We start from the raw sequence: 14,112 nt of genomic DNA, 5'->3' as shown, positions 1-14,112 counted from the left end.
ACATTACAACCAAATAAAGACCTTTTGATCTTTGACTGAACAGCTCGATTAGTAGAGTATTACACGAGGGGCAAGCCTATGGTGTATCTGTGTGGCATGTGAATGTTCTTTGCTGAGAGTGAGTGAATTCTGTCTATCTATGGTTCCTTGTTGCTTAATTTATTGTGTGTGGAACTTCTCTCAGATTTGTGATGTGAGGGCATGTGACTCACGAAGAAAAAGTGAGTTTTCACCTCTGTTAGAGTAACTAGAGTAAGCACGAGTGTGTCATGGCATTAGAGTCTGCATCTGAGTGTGACTGTTGCACTGATTAGGTTATTCTTTCATAATGGCGGGTGTGGCATGAACTTGGGCAATGCATCCAACGGTTAGGCCCAGAAGTGTGGTTTAACTTGCTCGAGGACGAGCAAAGGTTTAAGTGTGGGGTGTTGATAATAGGTGAATTTAACTATAATTAGTCCCTAAAGAACCACCTTCTTGTATAGTTTTGATGATAAAAGTGATAACAAAATGCTCTGATTAGTGCTTTTCATGCTTTGCAGGTGATATATGACAAGAGAAGGCTATGGAGTACTTTTGGGATCAAATATGGAGAAAAAGAGGCCAATCGTAAAATTTTGCCAAGTGAACCAAGCGAAGCAGCACAAGCCAGGCCTGAAGAAGGACTGTCGCGGTTCCACCGCGACCGCGGCGGAATCGCGGTAGAAGACGGTCGCGGATAAGTTGAGATTCAGAGAAGGTGTGTGGCCGCGGTTTGACCGCGACCGCGGCAGAACCGCGGCAGAGGCAGAAAAGTTCAGGGACTTAAGTGCAAAACATGGGATTTTTAGCCCAAAACCTTATTTTAAATACTAGACTTCGCCCAAAGGAGGCAAAGATTGTATTGGAGAATATTTTAGCAAGGAAAACAATTGTGAGAGATCACCCAAAACATCTTTCTTCTTTTCTTTGATTTTTCTTGCAAGTTTTATGATGAATATTGTTTTAGTTTGTTTACCCATAGTTATGAGTAGCTAAATCCTTTGTCTAAGGTTTTGATGGAACCTATTGGGGGATGAACTTCTTGTTTATGTGAATACAAATTGCTAGTTCCAATCTCTATTTGTTCAACTATGTGTTTGTTGTAGTTAATTGACAGGATCCTCAATTAGCCGTGCCTATTTAGTGTGCATAACTAGGGAGAGAGTGCATATTTAGGTAATTGTTGAACAACACCACTCCCAAAGTATATGAGGGATTAATAACCGAGGGTTTAAAGGCGGGATTAGGGATAACGAAGCCTTAGGTGTAATCTAAAGTGAATTGTGTTAAATAAAGCAAGCTAGTGTATCTCGGGAGAGTGCAACTAGTAAATTACTGTGATTACTCGGGAGAGATTTACGGTAAGAAGAGTGTTCATGATTGATAGAGATGTGTTGGTAAATTTGTATGAAGCATAAACAGAAGGAATTCCATCAATAGGGGAAATCATTACCTTAGCACTTTCTCATTATTGTTTACAACTTAGCATCTTTAATTTGTAGCTATTAGTTACTGTTAATCTTAGTTATTAAAAACACCATCAACTGTGATTCTCAACGTTTGGGAAATTGATTCTAAAGAGTTTAGTAGGTCTAAAGATAGTGATTGATAGGTTAATTCTCTGTGGATTCGACTCTGGGCACAATACTCAGGTTATATTTGCAACGTCCGCATTGTCCTTTTTATAAGGCATAGTTGGGTGTGATCAAACTTTAACATAGTAATCGCGTAGCAAGAGATGATAGTCTGTGCCCGCTGAATAATATGAGCAACCCCTACCCTAAGGGAGTTGCGAAGTATTATTTATGTTGCACGGGGTGATCCTTTAGGATAAAAAACTTAGGAACCCCCTTCCTTTTATATATGTTTGCTAAAAGAACTTAGTCATTAAATATAGACCAACGCAGTTGTACTCTCGTAATCTTTAAGATTTGTACCGATTATTCATATAGTGTAATTCTTATGGGTCATAGAACCTTCAACTTCCACATCTTTCTTCACTTATATGATCACCTAGCTTAATTATCTAAACCACATAATGTAAAATTCAATCGGGAATCACAATTGTGGATCTCGAAGAGTTCCTAACACCTTCTTTTTGAGGTAATTTGAGCCTTACCCGATCTTTGATGGCGTAGACTAGTCAAACAGAGTTATTTACAAATAGGTGCCCTAACGCACCTTAAAAATCATTAGGTGGCGACTCTTCTCTTCTAATACCTCATTTAAAAGAGTTGTAACATGTCGAAGTCCGCTTCCGCGAGAAAAAGGGGCGCGACAGGGGGTTCCCAAGGTCACATGAACCCATAATCCCCCCCTTAGATCTTGTATATTAATATTATATTTTTATAAAATTACTTATATATATATGTGTGTGTGTGTGTGTGTGCGCGCGTGCAAGTTCAAAGTATCATATGATGCAATGGTTATTGGGTGCACCTCTCTAAGTGAGCTTATTTGGAGTTAAATCTTATGTCTATTTTGTATTTTTTTCTTCTTGTTTCTAGAATTTGGTGCACCACGAGAGAATGGACATGTTTGGTATCACTTCTTGCGTATTAATTAAGTACTTATATTTCTTTCGTTGTTTGGTGTATTTTTTCAAAATTTTCAAGTCTGACATATATATATATATATATATATATATATATATATATATATATATATATATATATATATATTAAAGGTTGAACCCCTAACTTTTTATATCCTGGATTCATCTTTGTGTAATAGTGCATCTATCTTTTCAGAATCCTGGATCCGTCTTAGTGATAGAGGTGGAATCATTTGGAGTTTGTTAAGTAAAAATGCTGGAAAAAAGATAAAAAGGTAAAAAAGAAAAAAATACGTGTCAGTATATGATAGGCATGTGTAGAACACTTAATATCCTAAAACTGGCTTTACATGTTCTAACGTAGTATTTGTTCCACTAAAAATAATAATAAGATTAGGTGTGAAACTGACTTTTCAGGACAAGTACAGATTCATCATATGTATTTTCCTTATTTATAATCTACATATCAAAATTTTCTTTTTGTTAAAAGTGTATCAAATGATTTTTTTGTTACACATAAGCTCGGTATCTTATTTAGACCGAATGACCGGCAAAGAAACAGCATGGTTTTAGGTGGCGTTTGTTTTAGACTTCATAAGAATTTAATTTGCAAACTCTAAAATAAACGCCAATTGATCAGTTTGAATTATTGCTCTTGATTTCAGAATTGTTTATTGTACCATATTTAGACAATTAGGGTGGGTTTGGTTTTGTCATGTATAAATAAGAATAAAAAATTAATCCCAACATAAAACCCTATATTAATATATTACGTTGCATCATCAACATTTGTGATTACGATGTTTGGTTTTCTAATATAAATTTTCTAATAACTTAAATGAGAATAATATTACATGTATTAGCAATAACAATGTTAAAATAATTCTTGACTTTGATATTATAATCCTTACTTATGTATTATTATTATTTAGTCGTTCACCGCATAAACATTTATGTATTTTAAAATCTCGCAAATTTGCTGCAAACTAAACAAATAGTTTCTAATTAGTTCTGGGAAGAAGAAAAAAGGACATAAGTTATAGTAAGTATTATTTAGGCTTGTAATAAAAAATTATCAAAAAATAAACGTAGAAGCAAAAAATAAAAACGAATCCAAAATGGTCATTGGTCAAAGGCGGAGTTTTGGACAATTGGGAGCTTTTCCCAAAGGGGACTTTACATAACTGTCACAGTTTAAAAGAAATATAATAAATTTTTAGCATAAAAATCAATATTACAAATATGGCAGGAAAATATTTATATTTGTAGCACACAATTCCATTNATTAATCCCTAAACATAAGAAATTTGAATGGAAAGTTAATAATTATTTGTACAAAAATCATGTCTTTTTTTCTCTCTTTATCTATTAGCTTTCCTTCTTTTTCTTCGTCTTCTTAGTTTTGTTTTCTACCGAAGCCAATATATTTTTTAAATTTGTTCCGTTCATTTTATTTTTAATTATCTTTCTTAAGTTTTTCTCTTACTTCTTTCTTCCTTTCTTAACATAAAGCTCTTATTTCGATAATAATATACCTTCATATATACAATACATATATATAAAAATATACTTTGAATTAACACATATAAAATATACAAAAACATATACATAAAAGTTACATCTTCAATTAAGATGACACTTAGACATGTGACATATACACACACACACACACACACATACACACTTGACATATAAAATACAGTATATATTAAAAATACCTCTTAAATTAAGATAGCACTTCACAAATAAATATACAAAAATTATATACATAAATATACATTTTGAATTAAAGTGATACCTGATATACAAAGTATAAAAGATGTATAAATCAATGCATCTTGATTTAGGTGGCATTGAGATATGCAGCAGCTTTTCAAAATATGGAGTGAAGAAGATGAATGTTGTAAAGGGAAAATGAAGATGGATAAAAAAATAAAGTACTTCCCGTAATTAGTGAGTGAGTTAACTTATTAGATGTTGAGCTTAATTTTTATAATGTGCCATTAATGAAAAAAAAGTGCTCTTTATGAAATAAACAATAAATGATGCTATTTTTATAAATAATAGTTAAAAAAGAATCAAGCATGTAAAAAACTCTTTCCCCAAATGAAAACCGTGAATGCCAGCGCGACTCCAACCAGCAGCCACAGTAGTCTTTTGACGGGTCAGGGTCAACCCGTGAAATATGTAAATTTGCAAAAGTCCGCCTCTCTTCAACTCACCTTGCTATAAATAGACCAATTTATTTCTTGTTCCTCCACTGCACCAAAAAGCTCCACAATCAGAGGACCATTAGCTATACATTAATCAGGTACTTTTTCAATCCATATTTGAGTTCCTATATTTAAAAAAATGGTACTGACTTGTTCGAATTTTAGGTATAACTAGGGCTATTGCGTTAAAACATTGACTGTGTGATTGGTTCCAAGTTTGAAATCTTTTTCAAACCTGTTTGTAGCTTTTGCTTGTTTGTATTGTTATTTTTTTCAAAATAGTACTAACTAAAAACTTACCGGCACCCGGTGTTTAGGCCAATCCAAGCAAACATTTATCACTTAATTATGATTAAATGATATGTCTTTTCACTTTAATTTTTAATTGCTAAGCTTAAATTGCTTGGTTTGGTGTAAACTTGGTGCAAGTAAGTATTGTAAGTCTCGAAAAGGATGACGGAGGAAAGCACATTTATAATTCTTGGTATGAATTCGAATTTTTTTTATAAAAGAACTACATAGAATTATAAATCACAACTTTGTAGTTAAAACACCTTTAGAATGTTTGAAAAAGTAGTGTTTAAAGAAAGAATTGTTTGACCAAATATTAAGTAAATACTTTTGGGATTGAGTAAGTACATATTTCATTTGGCGAGACAATTCTTTTTTTTTTTTTTTTTTTTTTTTTTTTTTTGAGAATATTGATGCTAAATTTGAGTTTCAGCAAGCAAATGGATGAGTTTCCCATGAGGATTTATGTCACAGTTTGCTATCAATGCCACGATGAAAATACTTATGGACCGCAAACAAATACATAAATGATACTCCCTGTGTTTCAATTTATGTGAACGTATTTCCTTTTTAGTCCGTGCCCGAAAAGAATGACTCATTTTCATATTTGGAAAAACTTTACCTTTATTTAATGATTTATAACCATATAAAATATATGTGCCTCATTTTACCCCACAAGTTCAAAAGTCTTTTCTTTTTTTCTTAAATTCCGTGCCCAGCCAAATAAGTTCACATAAATTGAAACGGAGGGAGTAATGGAGTATTAAATTTATCACTTTATTTAGTAAAAATCTAGAAATTAAAGCATGAATTTCATCTATAACTTCTAGCTGCATGGTGTTTGGGACTACAAAGTTCCATAAATCTAGTATCCGCGATTCTAGGGCTCTTTTATTTCCCAAAAGATTGCATGGGCATAGAGTCCAACACCAGTATTTCAAGGAATAAAGGAGAATTGCCATTATTTAGTCCCACAAAGTGAGTCCAGCTATGTGTATTTTCGGCCATCTGTCAATTTTAGTTACCTGGATTTGTGTTGCATCAGATAACTAGACAACAAACATGGCCGAGTCAACACGTGAAGAAAATGTGTACATGGCCAAGCTAGCTGAGCAGGCTGAGCGGTATGAAGAAATGGTTGAGTTTATGGAGAAGGTCGCAAAGACAGTAGATGTTGAAGAACTGACCGTGGAGGAAAGGAATCTTCTTTCTGTGGCTTACAAGAATGTGATTGGTGCGAGAAGGGCTTCATGGAGGATAATCTCTTCAATTGAGCAGAAAGAGGAAAGCCGTGGAAATGAAGACCATGTTAGCAGCATTAAAGAATACAGAGGCAAAATTGAGGCTGAACTCAGCAAGATATGTGATGGGATTTTGAACCTCCTTGAGTCCCATTTAATACCAGTTGCCTCAACAGCCGAGTCTAAAGTGTTTTACTTGAAGATGAAAGGTGATTATCACAGGTACTTGGCTGAGTTTAAGACAGGGGCAGAAAGGAAAGAAGCCGCAGAGAACACTTTATTAGCCTACAAGTCTGCTCAGGTTGGTAATCCATAGATTAGCTCTTTATTTCCTCACCTGCTTAATTGCATATAACAATGATTTGAGTTGTTTTATCATTTATGTCTTGTGATCTAGGATATTGCTTTGGCTGAACTGGCTCCTACTCACCCAATCAGGCTGGGACTTGCCCTTAACTTTTCAGTGTTCTATTATGAAATTCTCAACTCGTCGGATCGTGCTTGTAACCTTGCAAAGCAGGTGCCTTTCTCAGCTTCTGTCGATTCGTTTAACTTGGATTATCATCTTATGTTTGATTGATCGATTGTGCTTAGGCTATAAAACAGTGAGATATTTGTTCTAATTTTAAATTGCATGTGGGAATAAAGAATTAACTTTAGCTTTTGATGTTTGTTGTTGCTGGCTTTACTTGCCTATTCCGCTCCATGAAAGATAGTTTTATTCGTAATACTTAGTATTCGAAAATGAGGATGGAAAGAGAAAATAGCGCTGCCACTCCAGAGGTTTGGGCAGTGTATATCTTTTAGACGAAGTGGGATTTGTGGAGTGTATATCTATTCTAAACCTCACTATATGTGGGTCACAAATATTATTATGACAAAGATTGACGAGACAAGAAATTGCATGGGCTAGTTTGTAAAATGAGATTGCTTTTCTTTAGTTGACATGGAGGTAAGAATCACATTGAAATATCTGGATATTTTTTTTTGCTTATGCATGAGCAACCACCATTTAGTTCGCAATTGGCTTTTGGTAACCCAAAGAATAAATCCCTTGTCCCGTGCGAGTTCACGAAGGAAACGACAACCCAAAAGTCCAGTCATATACACATTGCTAAGACAAAACGGAGGACTACAAATGAGCATCTTTTTGCTGTTTACATAATTGTAGGATAAAGGAAATTGACATCTTTAGGTATTAAGTGATGTACTTATCACATCGCAGTTATACTATTTCATATAATCTTTTGAGTAGATACATATCAAGTCTCATAGACGCCATTCTGTGATTCCCCACATTCCTGCTGAGGGAGAGTGAACGGAATAAGATTGTCCAAAGACCGTAAGCTTAAAGCCATCCTAGACTTACAAGTTTTGTTTGAAGATGCCTTATGGGTCAGCTTAATGCAATTCTTTATGGATGAATCTAGCTTGTATAGATATCCAAATATATGAATGTTTAGAGAGATGTATAGTTTTAATTTGTGGTTTGTTGTTAGAGTTAAATGGGATGGGACTGGATTGTTCTTTTCCACAATATAGTTTTCTCTTAAAGTTATAAGCCTTGGCCAAGATTTAATGGGGGAAGAAATGTGATGGCACTAACATAAGAAGAGATAAGAGGATCTGAGAAGGATGATAACTATAACCTGGCTGGCATTCAGGAAAGGATGATTTTACCATTCCAGACAGCAGATAAAACAAATGGTGCAGTTAATTTGGCATGGTTGAATATTTTATATGCTTGTTGTATAACTTTATGAACTTTGGTGTAAGTTGTTTTAACTGTCAACCTTCTTTGTGCTTTTTAATTACAAATAAAGCTGAAGTAGATTGTACGAGCATTTTTTTGAGACAAATGGTTTGACAAGTTGAGTGAAGATAAACTCTTGAAGATGTAATTAGTATTCCACTTTGTGAGCTATTCAGCTGGCGAAGGTGATCGACATTATAGTATCATGTTCACTTATATATGTCTTAACTCCTCTGTTTGTTCCATGTGCTGTACATCTCAAACTTACGACTGATAGTCGTCGTTGCATTTTGTATTCCAGAGTTTGAAATACAGGTCTGCTTGTCTGTACTTTTTTGGTGGAGTTTTCTTCCCTACTGTCCTTTGTAGCTGGTAGCAGTATGTAGTTTTGGAGCCGCCAAAGCAACATTAAAACAAAAGAAGAATAAAAGCAAGACGATGTTCCTATCAATGCATAGAAACATTTATAAACAGTGATGTTTCTTTTCAGGCTTTTGATGATGCCATTGCCGAGCTGGATACACTGGGTGAGGAATCTTACAAGGACAGTACATTGATTATGCAGCTTCTCCGAGACAATCTTACACTTTGGACGTCTGATACCACGGTCTCTCTCTCTCTCTCTCTCTCTCTCTCTCTCTCTCTCTCTCTCAGAAATACATACCCACCAATGCAGATGCGCCCACCCACAAACATTACCGTGCACACGAGAAAAAGTTTTTGGGAAGTGCATGACCTTTGTACATGTACATCCAGGAAATGGACTAGCTTGATTGCTAAATGCCGCTCCCTCCATTTCAATTTATGTGACACATTTTGCTTCTTGAGATTCAAACTTTTTGAAGTTTGATCAACATTTTAACATTTTCTTAATCATATTGACATGAGCAGAATTGCAACTTATAGTACTTCTTGTATAATTTTTTATATCTAAATTTTAATTTTAAAATATTGAATTGAACTAATCCAATACTGTTTGTTATTGCTTTGACCATTGCCATTCTGACACTGCAATGGTTTTTCTGTTGTTAAATGATGTGATTCCAGGATGATGCCGGGGATGAGATCAAGGAAGCTTCAAAACGCGAGTCAGGCGACGGAGAGCAGTAACGACATAGCATCATAGTCGCCTATATTTGATTTTAATATAGGACTACTTTGTGAAAGCTAGACTGGATATGGATATTTCAATGATTCTTCGTATCACTGCTGAAATGGTTTGATATAAAAACATGTTTTAGTACGAGGTGAAATTTAGTCATGCCATTGATGTATTGGCTTATATTTCTAGTTTCAATTGCATATGTTGTTGACTGTTGAGCTTTGTATTTTCAAGTCATTCAATAATTCAATAGTTCCCAAATCAATTATCTTGCAACCTCCTCGACTGCGCTACCTTTCTTGAACCCCAGGGCATTGGATGTCGGTCGATGTTAAAAATTCTGAATTGTATTTTCCTTTTATTTATTTTTTTCATTTTGATTTGGATGCAATTCCTTGAATGGAATGCCAGCTTCTCTTATGAATGGTCTTCGTACTTATTATCTCATGAACTGTTTGGAATACCAGACAAGAAGAGTTTAAAAGACATTCTTGAAGGAAGACCTGTTCAGTGAAAAAGGTCACCTTGCATACATTTATGTAACTTAACTGATTTGAACTACTTTCGAAATGCTACATTCTGGTTGTAACCTCCATCAGTTTTACATACAAATGCCGTGTATGATTCTTCCATTCTGAACTCCATTATGTGGTGCATGACCTCATATCTAGCAACAAACACTTCCCTAGTTGTTACTGTTACGGTTTTGCCCGGAATTTCCAATCTATTAAATCTAAAAAGACTTCTAAAAGGATTAAATCTCCTTCATATGTCTTTATCATTTTCTTGAGAGAAAAGTTTGTACTTCTATAAATTGAGGCTTCCTTCTCAAACAACAATAACAACCTCCACAAAGTAGTTTTTACGAGAATCATGTTTAGGGGAGATTATTCTGTCAAAAAATTTATACTCTTTTTATATTAGTGATAGATCATATGTAGGTCGATTGACCAAACCATAATAAATTATTATGCCTAGTTTAGTATATTTTTCTTTTATATTCTGATTTATTGTCTATCAATCTTTGTATTGTTAGTTTCCGCATGCACCATGTTATTTCGATCCCAACAGTAACACCTAAGTAAGGGCGGATCCAAAGCATTATGTATGGGTTCACTGGAACCTTAGTAGTTTTTGCTCATACCTTGTATATATATTAAGAAATTTATTAAATATCTATAAAAATTAAACTGTGAACCCAATTGTTATTATCTATATCTATCTATCTATCTATCTATCTATATCTATATTATTATAAAAGCACGAATAATTTACGCTAAATATTGAACGACTAAAATATCCTTGAAACATTGATCGACTTTTATAACCTTATTTAGTTGTATAATTTAAGGATATAATTGTAAATTACCTGAGACTGGTTTTTCTTTCCATTTAAATTACGCATACATTAACGCTACATAGTTGACTTTGGGTCAAATTCTACACGCCTACTTTTTGGCCGATTTGATTTCTTTAGCTCAACTTTTTTTTTTTAAGCCTTTTCCTTGCCGATTTGGTTTCTTTAGCTCAACTTTTTTTTTAAGCCTTTTCCTTGCCGATTTGGTTTACGATTTGATTTCTTTAGCTCAACCCATTTTTGAAGCCTTTTCCTTTTTTTACAAGAATATTTTTCTTTATTTATCTTCTCCCATAGAATTCAGCCTACTCACCGCCAAAATTTTTCCTTTAGCCTTTTCCTTTTTTGACAACAATATTTTTCCTTATTTAATCTTCTCCCATAGAATTCAGCTTAATTGCACGAGTCCATATAGTAAAAGAATACGCCAATTACTCCAATAAAAGATGATATTGTTCCACATTGTTCATTGTTCTCTAAAGGTTTTGGTGTTGAACGAAGTAATTTTCTCCAAAGGTATTATTAGTTCTCTTTATTGTTCCCGTTTTTCGTACTTGAGTAAGTTCCCGTTTTTCGTAATTGAGTAATGCTTTAGGGTCATGTATATGAACTAGAGAGAAAAACAATGACATCTTAACTTTTATTGTAATTGTTTTTTGTGTTGCACTTCTTTGTTTTTCGGCGTAGTTTTTAGTTTTACATATCAAAGTTTTTTACATTGAAGTAGTATTATGTTTAAATTGTATAGCTTTAGAGATTAATGGTTTATGTTATTTCAACTAATGTTAGTGTAACAATATTAATTTTCAGCTATTACATAATATTTTGCAGCTTTTACTTGTATATTGCAGGTATTTCGCGCTGTGTAATGGAAACGGATTTGGAAAAACAATGTGTCCCAATAAATAACCTTAAACTTTATGATGTTGAATGGTAATTAAGGTATTGGTTATTCGAAGAGGACCAATAATAAAATATAAGAACGATAAAGGAAAGGGTTTGCGTTGGCGTTTAACATTTGTTGACGAAGAGGTAGGCTTATCTTGTATATTTATTTTGATATAATTTATTACTTATTTGTGTTATTTTTAATTAATCTAAAATTATTTTTATATTAATTTATAGGGGACAAAGATCCAGGCATTATTCAGATGGATAAATTGAATACACTCGAATGTATTCGTGTGAATTTTATAATCCATACTATATCAAACTCTGCTCAAGTATTACGCTTGCAGGATTTTTTCTGACAATTATGCTGGAGAATGATGAAAAAGAAAAGTTTGACAAAGTAATTGTATCCTTGTAGATCATATGAGTTCTTGGCCTAATAAAGTGAGTAATAGTTCTGATAAAAACTGTGAAATAATCGATTGAGTTTATACAAGATGATGCTACATGCCTTATGATATGCTTTAATCTTTTATTCAAAAAGTAATTTTTTCTGAAAGGTTTTCTATGTAGCTTTTTTTCTCTTATTCTTTAATTTCTATTCAAGGAGATAAAAATATATTCAAGATTATGTCAAATAGCTTCTGTCTATGTGATAGTCCTCTTATGGAGCCGTGGACATACTTACATTACAAATTTATCTAAAGAATTCAAGTCAAAGTTTAAGATAAAAGTTAAGGAGACCTAGCTACCACATTTATGAATCACGCCGGTTAAAGAACTCCAGTTTGTTTTGAGTCTCCTAAGCTGAAACTGTTAAACCAGCTCAAGGTCGAGCATCCATGGCGGTTTACAAGTGAGAGAAAGCGGAATATTCTAGAACAGTAGAGAGAGAGGAAAAATAGAGAAAGTGAAATCTGAAAATGATTACTAAAACTCAAATTATGACAAGTACTGTAGCATACATATATACATCAAAATGAATTTCTAATCTACGTCTAATCTAACCACTTTACAGATATAGCCACTATACAATTTACATAATTAACCACTAATAATCTCAATACCCCCCCCCCCCTCAAGTTGGTGGTGTGGAAAACACTGCCAACTTGTGTAGAGCAGCTGAATGTCGAACTCCTGTCAGTGCCTTTGTTAGAACATCAACTAGTTGATTTGTTGTTCCCACATGATGTAATGAGATCAGCCCTTCCTGCAGCTTATGTCGTACAAAGTGACAGTCAACTTCTATATGTTTAGTTCTCTCATGAAATACAGGGTTCCTGGCTATGTGTATAGCTGATTGGCTGTCACAAAACACAGCAATTGGCTTGGGAGATGGTACTGAAAGTTCTTCAAACAATCGACTGAGCCATACCAATTCTCCCACTACCTTTCTTAAGGCTCTATACTCTGCTTCTGCTGAGGAGAGGGAGATAGTGTCTTGTTTCTTTGATTTCCAACTTATTGGACTGTTTCCCATCAACACAAGGTAGCCAGTTACAGATTTTCTGGAATCTGGGCATGCTGCCCAATCTGAGTCACAATATGCCTTGATTGTGTAATCTTGATCTTTAGATAAGAAAATGCCTAAGGTGGGATCCTTCTTCAGGTATCTAAGTAGATAAAAAGCTGCTGTCAAGTGTAGTTTCCTGGGATCATCCATGAACTGGCTTAAGTGTTGCACACTATAAGCTATGTCCAATCTAGTGTTGGTGAGGAAATTGAACTTTCCTATCAGCTTCCTATAGTAAGTAGGATCTGTTAATTTTTTCCCTTCTTTGGCTTTGAGCTTCATAGTAGGATCCAATGGAGAACTAAAACTACTATAGTCTGCACAGTGATACTCTTTTAACAAGTCAAGAGTGAATTTTCTTTGGGAGACTATGACACCATCATCTTTGTAGAGGATTTCCAAACCCAAGAAATAATGTAGTTTCCCCAAATCTTTTATTTTGAAATTATTGTTCAAGAATGTTTTCAGGTCTGTAATTTCCTCAGTGTCAGTTCCTGTAACTACAATATCATCAACATACACTGCTATGTATACAATGGACTCTCCAGTTTGCTTACTAAACAAGGAATAGTCATACATTGAATGCCTACTAGCCCCTTGAGCATAGGGGCTTCATTTAGTTTGGTCATACCACTGCCTACTTGCCTGCTTCGAGGCCATAGAGGGATTTGTTAAGTTTACAAACTAAGTTTGGGTTGTCAACTGCCAGCCCCTGTGGTACCTCACAAGTCTATATGTAGGACTTGGAATATTTTTGTGGAAGCATGTGTTTTATGGGGAAAAGGCAATCTGCCTTGTCTAGACATTGGACAAATAGAGCAAAGAAAAGGCTGCTTTGGTGAAAAAGAAACTGGGATAGAGGTAATCCCTCTCATTTTGACAAAGGGTACATGCCCAAGTCTATTGTGCCACAAAAGATTAGGATCAGAAAATTCTACAGAAGATTTCAAACTAACATTTGTATTACTCAAGCATGAAGTATTTACATTTGGAGGAAAAGAGACACACTTATTTGTGGACAGTGAGTTATGAACATGTGAACTAGTATGACAATGTGAGTTGTGTGTGCAAAAGGAACTATTGATAAAGGAACCTGAATATTGGTTTCTCAGACACTTTGGGCAAAGAAGATATAGTCCATCACAAGCTTTACCAATCTCCAGAGGCCTCTTCATT

The 14,112-nt window shown here is 34.4% G+C and overlaps 2 protein-coding genes across 2 annotated transcripts; one reads left to right on the top strand and one right to left on the bottom strand.

The window, feature by feature from the left end:
• Positions 4,782-9,451, top strand: LOC109232253 (14-3-3-like protein). The gene is made up of 5 exons (XM_019397947.1): positions 4,782-4,886; positions 6,125-6,621; positions 6,718-6,840; positions 8,564-8,680; positions 9,121-9,451. The coding sequence occupies exons 2-5, from the start codon at positions 6,142-6,144 to the stop codon at positions 9,181-9,183; spliced, it is 783 nt and encodes a 260-aa protein (XP_019253492.1). The 5' UTR covers positions 4,782-4,886; positions 6,125-6,141; the 3' UTR covers positions 9,184-9,451.
• On the bottom strand, positions 12,502-13,515 carry LOC109232651 (uncharacterized mitochondrial protein AtMg00810-like). Its single transcript, XM_019398407.1, has one exon. It carries the CDS (start codon positions 13,513-13,515, stop codon positions 12,502-12,504), a length of 1,014 nt encoding a protein of 337 aa, XP_019253952.1.

This window comes from Nicotiana attenuata, chromosome 9 (genome assembly GCF_001879085.1).
Source record: "Nicotiana attenuata strain UT chromosome 9, NIATTr2, whole genome shotgun sequence".
NCBI classification, from domain to species: domain Eukaryota; kingdom Viridiplantae; phylum Streptophyta; class Magnoliopsida; order Solanales; family Solanaceae; genus Nicotiana; species Nicotiana attenuata.
Note: the sequence above shows the minus strand (reverse complement) of the source record. Positions and strands in the feature narration are given on the sequence as shown.